The sequence below is a fragment of the Etheostoma cragini genome, chromosome 12 (genome assembly GCF_013103735.1).
Source record: "Etheostoma cragini isolate CJK2018 chromosome 12, CSU_Ecrag_1.0, whole genome shotgun sequence".
NCBI lineage: Eukaryota > Metazoa > Chordata > Actinopteri > Perciformes > Percidae > Etheostoma > Etheostoma cragini.
The window spans coordinates 1525571-1535918 of record NC_048418.1 but is presented as its reverse complement, the minus strand read 5'-3'; the positions used below and the strand labels follow the sequence as shown (position 1 = coordinate 1535918).

The following is a 10348-nucleotide window of genomic DNA, read 5'->3' as shown; positions in this document are numbered from 1 at the left end:
ATATATATATATATATGTTCATGTAGGAATCTCTAAGGATCGCCAGCCAAAGATTTCTTTGTGTTTTGTTACTTTCTTTCCAATGATACAACCATTGTCGCATGTTTTGCAATATTCTGCGATACATTACAATTTCTAACCTTTTTTCCATCTTCTAATTTTTCCCCAATTTTTACTGACGTCCCCAAAAAGACACTTAACATCATCTGTTTCATCTAAAAAGAAACATTTCTCTGTTTGTTCATCTCACTTTAATGTAATCGCTGCAGAACGGGACAAACTGACCAACACATATAGAATATATAATATATAAAATAACAGATCCATACTTGGCGCCTGCCCCCTGTTGAACAACCAGTCAAGTTCTGCTGGGATCCAGGTTCAGACTCCTATAAATAGATTTACAGCACTTTTTTTTCCTTGTAGGAAACTAGAAGAGAGGTGCGGAAATACCACAGATCCACTGGGACACCGTCCAACCCCCAGTCTGACCAGCACAGTGTGTGTGTGTGTGTGTGTGTGTGTGTGTGTGTGTGTGTGTGCAGTGTAATTATATTTAAATGCACAATTACACATTGACCTAGAATGAGAACAAGGAGAGATGCATTGCACCAAGTTGTAGCACAATTGCTATTTTATTCATTCTGTCTGTCTGTCTGTCTGTCTGTCTGTATCTCTGTCTCTCTGTCTGTCTGTGTGTCTGTCTGTCTGTCTGTCTGTCTCTCTGTATCTCTGTCTGTCTGTCTGTATCTCTGTCTGTCTGTCTGCATGTCTGTCTGTGTGTCTGTCTGTCTGTGTGTCTGTGATGATTCCAGGGCTCATTTAAAGTACTCATTGACACTATAAAGTACTATAAAAGTACTCTAAAATCATTATATTTCCCTTTATGTCTCAACAGGAAGTCGTAGTAGTGAGTTTAGTTTGTCCTCATTCTGCTTCATAGTGTTTTCATTTCCATATTACATATTACAGTATCTCGCAAAAACTGGTTCTTAGTAGTGACTTCCTGCTCCCTTTATGGCAAATATATATATTATATATATATCTCAATAACAGGTCTGTTGATAATTCTTTTGATTTATGGATGTTTGGTCTCTAAAATGAGTGAAAGGTGAGTCAGTGTCTCCGTAAAGCCCGAGCTGATGTCCTCAAATGTCTTGTTTTGTCCACGACTCAAAGACCCTGAGTCTCCCATCCCGGAGAAGAGAAGAAACTACAACACACTCACACTTAAGACGCTGGAATCAGAGATAGTCGACTTTTTTTCTTCCAAACAGATTAATCGATTATAACAACGGTTGACAAGCAATTCTACAGGTGACCACTAATCGAGTCATCCGAGTGTCGCTGAGATGCTCCATGAACCGAATGATACATCCACACATATCTAAAGCGCACGTTTGAACGTGCTCCAACACTTCAAATCCCCCAGGAGGTTAACGCTAGGCACCACATAGAACAGCTAAAGTCTTACTAATGCCACAAAGTGCGCGAGGTGTTCCGACCTGAAGCCCGGTGTGCGCAGCCTGTTGCACGCGTGCAGCGTGCAGCGTGAAGCGGGGTAGTTTCTTACCTCTGTGAAGAAGTTATCCATGGTCCTGGTTTATTATAATCCCCGAGGATCTGCTGTGTGGAAACCGCGCGTCCCGTCAGTACACCTCATGTGTCGTTAGTGCGATTCCAAACTCAACCCAAAAAGAAGAAGAAGAAGAAGAAGAAGAAGTTTCAGTCCACGCTGCGGCCGCTGGACGTCTGCAGGACGGAGCGCGGCGTGGACACAGCAGGGACGGTCCCCTTTGTTTCAGGGGTTGTCCTAGTCCAGCGGAGACAACCAGAGTCCTCACATAAGACGTCGGGGTCAGGGTCTCCAAGACTCCCTCTCTCCGTGTGTCTCCGTGTGCGTCCCCCCCCCCCCCTTCTACAGGTCCGTCTGGTTGTTTGGTCAACACTGTAGCGCGCACCAGGAGACCAGGAGACAGCAACCGAGAGACCGGTCAAACTTTGGAGACGTCAGTCTCTGTCTCTCTCTCTCACACACTCACTCTCTCAGGCAGACACGCGCGCACACACACACACACACACACACACACACACACACTCAGTCAGACCTGATAATAATCGTGGAGCTCCACCTCCACACCCTGCACCCTCCTCCCCTCTCCTGCAGCCCCGCTGGGTCTTGGACTCCCCCTGCTGTCCTGGCAAGGTTTTTTTTTATTATTCCCAAAAGTGTAGGCAAAGAACAACAAAATGTTGACATTTCAACCCGGAAAAACACAAAGTTGCAGGTCAACGGGAAGACGACAAAAAGACAAACTACATCCAGGTCAAACCACACACACAAAGACACACAAAGCACACAGACTGACCCCTGACCCCTGCTGGTCTGGGCCCCGGGGCCCCGCCACACGTCCATGCTGTTGTTTGGTTATTCAGTGCGCCCTGAACCACAGTCCTCCATTGTTACATGGCGTTCAAAACACACGTTTCTTATGATTGCATTTTTGTTTTAAATGGCCGGACAGAGCCGGGCCGGAACTGGTCCCAAAAGGTGCCAGGACCCGAATTCTGCAGGTGCATGACATGATCATTGCATGTGTTCTGGAAATATTTAGATTCATAGGTATATCTTTTAGTGGTGACAGCGAGTCTAAAGAGTCTGATTGGACGGCTAATCATACAGTTGAAATGTCACAGTGCCTGAAAATCTGGTCATGAAACAACGGATCATTCCATTCAGGCCAAATGGGGGTGCTGATTGTCTGATTTTACATAGAATTGCTTGGTTTTTCCCCCCAATGAATCATGATAAATAGTCTGTTTTGGTTGAGAAATAAGACTGTTGATAATGATGTTACTGACAGGTGGAAGTAAGGGTACACATGTGGACAAAAATCAGAACAATGAAGAAAAACACATTCAGAAGTAGAAGTGACACTCAATGGGAGATGGGGTTGGAACTAAGACGCTACTGGTTGTCATGTTGAAATTTAACTGCACAACTTGTGTGTCCTGTGTCATAATATCGAGATCTGTCGTTGTAAGATGGATTTTATCCACCCTCCACTAATGAGTCATGTCATTGGCACTTCTTTTCAGCTACAGCTCCACTGTTTAGGCCTTGTGGGATATGTGCACTCCTAAAAAAACAGTTTGCTGATTTATATTCATTTCCTTTTATTTCTCCCGTTTCACACAGTGCTGCTGGGTACCGGCCTACTTCAGGCACTGAGAAGGACAGATGAGGAGGACTGGGCGTCCAGAACTGCTTCCAACTTGGAAATTGTTAAAAGAAATTACAAATCCAATGGAATTTTTTTTTTTTTTATTGGAACTGTTTGGGAAAATGTGGTTTGGAATCCGATCATTGCTTCTAAATGTAACATGTGCTAGTTATGGCTTCTTTTGTCTTCAGCCATACTTCTACATCTTGTGTTGCAGCCGTGGAGCACGGTAAGCGGGGTCCTAAAACGTAGCCTCGTGTTATGTAGAAAAAGCCCGTAAACCACCACTGAATGTGAAAATAGGCATGTAACTATTCAACTCCACCCCTCAAAGAACCAAAATGAAGAACCAATAACAATCAAAGAAAGAGGAATTGGAATTAGAATTAAAATTAAAATCAAAAACAAGGCCCAACCCTACAGATGATAGAGGAAGGTGTGGAGTTATTTTCGTTTAGTTTTAAGAGCTTAGCTGTGCCTCGGATATGTTTTATAACGACCTCGTGAGATTCAGGAGTGTTTTGTGTTCAAACGCTCTGGGCCGACTTTGCAACATCAAAAACCAATAAAACCACAACGCTGCATGTAATGTGGCTTTTGCCGTCCTGTGACTATCAGCAGCTCGTTGCAGAGTGGGGACCCGATGTGAGCCAGCCACGGGGGTGCAGTGGGGTGGGGGGGTTTAGGTTTGAATAAGAAGGAGGAGATGCATATTGGACATCTGAGCAGAAGAAGGTAAAGCAGGTCTGCAGCGATCCTCACATTCAGCTAATTCTGCATGCGTTCTCACAAAGAAAGTCCATCGTGGCCGACAGTCACGTTGCGGCTGAGTGACGGTGCACTTGGGTGTGTTCTGGGAACAGAATCCATACATGGCTGCCAGATCTGGGAGTTTTTTTAAAGAGCTGACTTGCTCAGAGTTAGATCCAGCTAATTTTCTTGGCCAGCTTTGGAGAAAAAGTGAGTCAGTTTCACTCAGATCTCAAATCTGGTAAATATCTGGCGACCAAGTGGGCCAAATTTAGGCCAAAGCTGGGCCAAGAACTCTTGGCTATCCTCATATTTATACATAGGACTTGTTTGTACTTTGTTGTGGAAATCATAACAACTCTTTCCGAACTGCAGGGATGGTTCTCCTAGGCAATAACAATACTGGACCTGTTGTTGGCCCACGTGCCCAGAAGTCAGGGGGCCCGAAAGCCAGGGCCTCGGTGTAATTTGACTATTAGCATTTTGTGTTACCGTGTCAAAGAGATTAGTCTAAAGTCCTGCCGAAAAACATCCTAACTTGGAAATTACCCAACAGAGAAGCCACCCTGACCCCTTCTGAGCATCCGTGCCCAGGCGCCCGTTATCTCATAATCGGTCCAAACTACTGTCTGATAAAGGAAGTGCCTTTGAATAACTCTTAGGTAGGAAACAAGAACAAACCAGTAAGCAGTGATTGGGGGATTTTAAGCTCAAAACACATCGAGAGGGTTACATTTTCTTAAAACAGAAAAGCCTCTTTATCCATCCATCCATCTTCATCTGCTTATCCGGTATCGGGTCTCGGGGCCAGCCGCTCCAGCAGGGGACCCCAACCTTCCCTTTTCCGAGCCACATCCAGGTTGGAGATATAATCTCTCCACCTAGTCCTGGGTCTTCCCCGAGGCCTCCTCCCAGCTGGACGTCCCTCCACCTAGTCCTGGGTCTTCCCCGAGGCCTCCTCCCAGCTGGACGTGCCTGGACCACCTCCCTAGGGACCCCCCCAGGAGGCATCCTCACCAGATGCCCGAACCACCTCAACTGGCTCCTTTCGACGTGAAGGAGCAGCGGTTCTACTCCGAGCTCCTCTCGGAGGACTGAGCTTCTCACCCGATCTCTAAGGGAGACGCCAGCCCCCCCTCCTGAGGAGACCAGCCCCCCCTCCTGAGGAAACCCATTTCGGCCGCTTGTACCCTTAAACCCTCTTTAGACCTTCAAAATGTTGTTTCAACAGCATTGTCGGACTGTACTGCCACATCTAGTTATGATCAGTTTCAAATTAAAGTATCATTAAAATGATGTTGCAGCAACTGTTAAATGTTATCTTGACATCTAAAACCATCTCAGTATCTGAGGGATATAATCCCAATGCTTACTGGGAAATGAAACAAATTCAAAGATGTGAACAGCTCCAGCAGCTGCAGTCTGGTCCAGACCGAAGAACAAACCAAATGTAGGTGAAATGCCAATCTCAATAGGTTGGAACAGCCGTTCATTGAGTTGAAAACGAGGAGGTTGGGCTTCAACCAAAGCGATGCAGCACGCCCAAGTTAAAGAGGACAAAATGTTCTCATTTCCAAACACTCTGAACAAAGCTTTGTGTCGCAGCCCGTCACCGTTCATTTATCAGGAGCCTAATTAGTGAAATGAGAGCGTTACATTTCCTCCTCCTTCGTTTGGGAACCTGGGACCTGTTCATTGCTTTGATTGATGCTATCTGAAATATTAGGGTGTAACTTGGGTTTGAGTGTGTGTGTGTGTGTGGTGGGGGGGGGGGGGGGGGGGGGGGGGGGGGGGGGGGGTGACAAAGCATGGGATCTGGGGGTCCTCCGCCAGAAATCTGCTTGAAAGATAATAAGATATAAGATATAACAAATCTGTCTTACTTTCTTTATTCAAGACACGAGGGATTGTTTTAATGGGTTGTTCACAATTTGAAAAGTGTGTGTGTGTGTGTGTGTGAGGTGCAGTCCACTGTTCACTTTAAATATGGATATTTGTACTTTATACTATTTCCCAACTGTATGTATCTAGTATCTGGATATTTATATTTTTCAGTTTTTTTAGACGTTATATATTTATATCTATCACTCTACATGCTCTACACACCCATATAAGCAATTAAGCATTTATTTACTTCAATTACAACTAATAACTCGACTTTTCCGAAGGGTTTTAATAGTTTCTGTGCTGTATTCTTTTGAGCTGTGAACTTTGCACGTAATGTACTGTGGTATGACAATGAAGAACTCTTGAATCTTGAACCTTGAACCATCACAACAGCAGTGGTGGTGGACCACCTAGTGCGTACCTGGGTGTCGTTTGGCGTGTTAACAGCTGCTCTCTTCCCTGAGGTGTTTTCTACTCTTATCACCCCCCCCCCACAGGTCACCTATCTGGACAGCGTCACCCTGGAGACCCTTGACCTGTGATTCCTGAACGCTGACAGAGGTTAAGTAACACTTGTTCCCCGTAGCGTCGGCCTCTAAGCCCCGGAAGGTTCCCCCAGTCTAACTGGATTTGTGCGAGCGATGAGCTCAGCCCAGTCCTGGTCTCGCCCTGTTGTGTTCAGGACTTTAAGGAGTTGACATGTAGGTGTTGGTTTTGAGTGACGAGGAGCTGCCGTTGAGTAACCTCTGCGTGTTTTAGCCTGTTGGCTAGGGCAGGGTTAAACTGATCAATGCTCCACATGTAGCTCCGCATTCATTCTTTCAGGAAGACTTCAATAATCACTCACATCCTGTACTGATCAGCTGTTAACCAATCAGTATCAGCCATGTGTTCACGAGCCAATCACAGCGGGGCATCCCAGTTTTAAATCTGTTCTCTCTAGACTCCATCGGGGGACACGTCTGGGTTTCCCTAACTCTTGAAAACATATTTTATAAGATGGAGTCTAATATCCAAAGATGTGATATGTTTTCATATTGTTCACATGGAGCTTAATAATAAAGTGTTGCATATCTGCAAGAAATTCTCTTATGATTGAATTAGAAGATCTTTGTTTGAGTGTTCTGATATCAATAAATAAAATCCCCAAATGGATTTTAAGTACATCCCTTTTTACCCTGAATGTGGGGATCTTACATTCTATTTATTGATCTATTATTAAATAGTTGATGCTTGCTTCCTGCTTGTGTTCCCGCCTGGCTCAAAGCCAAAAAAGGGAGTTCTCACACAGATAATGTAACCACAAAGTAGTTTATTTAACTAAATACCCTAATAACATAAAGGTGACAGTGGGGTGTGTAAGAATAGAAGACATCAGTCGGGTTTGCCATGCACGGATGAGTGAATGAAGTGAATGAATGAATGAAGTGAAGTTGTAAGGTGCAACGAACCAAACAGAGAACAAAATGGTGGATGCTCCAGGAGGACCAGCTGAGAGAGATTGAGACTCCTAGAAGGGCCGAGACCTTTACGCCCTCTGAAGGCCACGCCCACCTGGCCAGGTACAGACAAACCTATATTCTATGTTGTTGTTGATTTATTCTATGTTTTTGTTGGGTTATGCTAAGTTGCTGTGGGTTAATTCTATGTTTTTGTTGGGTTATTCCATGTTTTTGTTGGGTTTTTCCATGTTTTTGTTGGGTTTTTCCATGTTTTTGTTGGGTTATTCCATGTTTTTGTTGGGTAATTCTCTGTTGCTGTGGGTTAATTCTATGTTTTATTGGGTTATTCTATGTTTTCGTTGGTTTATTCTATGTTTTTGTTGGTTTATTCCATGTTTTTGTTGGTTTATTCCATGTTTTTGCTGGTTTATTCCATGTTGCTGTGGGTTAATTCTATGTTTTCCTTGGTTTATTCAGTTTTTGTTGGTTTTTTCTTTGTTTCTTATTGGTTTAGTCTATGTCTTTTTTGATTTATTCTAGTCTTCTAGCCTTCAGGTAGTAACTCTCAAATCTCACCATCATGTGAGTGCTTCACGTGTAGGATAAAGCAATGGGAAAATGGAAAGTTTCCATCAGTGGGTTCGAAAAAAAGACTGCACGCTAAATGGCAGAAAATGAACACATGTAAAGATTGATTACACATTAACACAAAATATTGACTTTGCCAGCAGAAATGTACAAATGTACAAACATCTTAGTTCATATTGAGATGTTTAGTTGGTCCAACACTTTAAAGGACAGTACGCAGCACCGTGACAACAGATAGGGACCGTTCCTGCCTCGGTTCTTTGAACCCATCGTGGAGAACTACCAGGGGATTAAAGGAGACTGTTGTCTTTAGTTTTTTGATTCTTCGCCAGCATCTTCAAAACCCCCAAACTGCCCAAAACAGGATGAGGAAGACAAACATTTCCTCTCTGAAAAGATGTGAGATAACGCGGCCGGGACTCCAGCGTGTCAGTGGTGAAGCCAAACCCGACTTCCTGCCACCGGCATCACGCTGACAGGAGGAAGCATGGAAGACTCACACATAACAGACATAAAACACCTGGGGGAGAAGGAGAAGATGGAGAGCAAGGTAATGTCAACTTGATCTGGCATGATGCATCTCTAAAGGGTTTATCCTTTGGCTAAAATGTCTACATAAAAAATGAACCTGTTCTGCAGATTCAGGTACAGTGTAAACTCTGAATAAACGGTCTATCCCATGCATATGAACAGTAGCCCCTACAGTATGGATCATAAGATGATTACATTAAAAAACAGACATGCAGATGAAAAATATGTAACTAGAAAGACAATCAACTGCCACTGAAGATGTTAGACTGTTGAGAGTGAAGACAACATTAACTAAGTAGAAGAAAGGAGTCGGTTATAGGCTCATTTTTCGGGGATAAACATGCAAAAAAAATGTCAACTTCAAACCCTTCGTTTGGGGTGTCTTCGTAGCTCATCTGACAGAGCGTGTGCCCCATGTACAAAGGCTCAGTCCTTAACGCAACAGTCACAGTTTGATTCCGACCCCTTGGCGCTTTGCTGTATCTCATCCCCCTCTCGCTCCCACTGTCCTGCCTAAATCTGTCCAATCAGATAAGGGCCATAAAAGCCCAAATAAATCTTTTAAAAGAAAAAGAAACCTCTGTTCACTCACCATTATTGTGCCCCATGACAGTGAAAAAACGCCTCCGTTTCCCATTCAACACTGAGAAACTAAAATAGAAGTAATGTGGATGTAACTTAAATTTAAGCATCTTGGTGTTTAGGTTTAACTTGCAAAATTAAATCAATTTCAATTCCTCCAAACCACACATTGATATGGGTCATTTATATCAACCCTCTAATACGACCCACCGTCCTCGTATCTTAGCCTGGGACTCCGTTTGATCCGTAAATAAAAATAAAAACACGCCTTTTACTTTTGTTTTTCAGTTTGTTGTGTTTGATGCTAACTTGGAGCTAAGCTAGCCGTGAACCAGCTTGGTTAAGTTGGTCCCTTTTTACTGTGTTGACATTACACAAGTCTCCCGTTAGCATCTTGTATGCTACTTGACGCAAAGTGACGCATACACAACTCACATCTGCACTCGACTCACATCGGCGAGAGACAACGATGTGAACCTCAACCTCTGCCATTTTGATGATATATTCGTCTGTTCTCGCCCTTCTCGCTCCTACTTTAGTGGTCGGCTCTTCCGGCAACAGATGCCGTGAGCACGACGTTAAGAAACTACCAAACACTGTCTAACGTGCACAAATAAATGTTCTAGCTGGCAATGTTTCGGTACTAGAACATCATCAGGCAGAGGTTAGGTATTTGAAATGAAACCAATTGATGATGAAATACCATTGAACATGAAATACATCCAGAAATCTACAGCTGATCCGAATGCGTTTAACCCTTGTGTTGTTCTTGGGTCAAATTTGACCCGTTTTCAATATTAGTAATATCAGAAATATGGGTTTCTTTCAACCAAATTGCCTGAAAATAATAGTGTAAATGGTTTTAAAACAGTATCATGACTAAACGTTGTGTCTGTGACCCATTTAACATCCTCTGATCTTAACTATTAGTCAAAATAATGATTTCTGCTGCTTTTTTTTACTCAAAAATGTAGTATAATTTCATATAAATTAGGTTTATTGACCATGAATTAAAAGAAATGTTAAAAAAGTGACAAAAGCTTTTAAAAAGCATCAAAAGCCTGTTAAAAAAAAGTGACAAAAATGTTGAATATACAACAACAAAAAAGTTAATTTTCAATTTTAACCCAGGACAAGTCGACAGGAAGACAACACAAGGGTTAAAAGAGGTTGTAGATGTGTTCATGATTCACAGGTAAAGAGTCAAAATGTTCAGGTAGCGTATTCTTAAAGTTTAAACAACTTCAACTCATAACGGATTCTCTGTTTGGACTGCATTAGCTGATCTGTGTTTGCAGCAGTGTGCAGTGTGTTTATAATATCCACATTCAATAAGCTTATTGA

General features: G+C 43.1%; 1 protein-coding gene across 2 annotated transcripts in view; it reads right to left on the bottom strand.

Moving 5' to 3' along the window:
- myo10 (myosin X) overlaps positions 1-2037 on the bottom strand; it is a 136217-nt gene extending 134180 nt beyond the window's left edge. For both annotated transcript variants that reach the window (XM_034888491.1, XM_034888492.1), the window contains exon 1: positions 1574-2037. In XM_034888491.1, coding sequence (XP_034744382.1) covers positions 1574-1594 — 21 coding nt within the window. In that variant the 5' untranslated portion in view covers positions 1595-2037. The remainder of the gene's footprint in view (positions 1-1573) is intronic.
- Positions 2038-10348: the final 8311 nt, after the last annotated feature.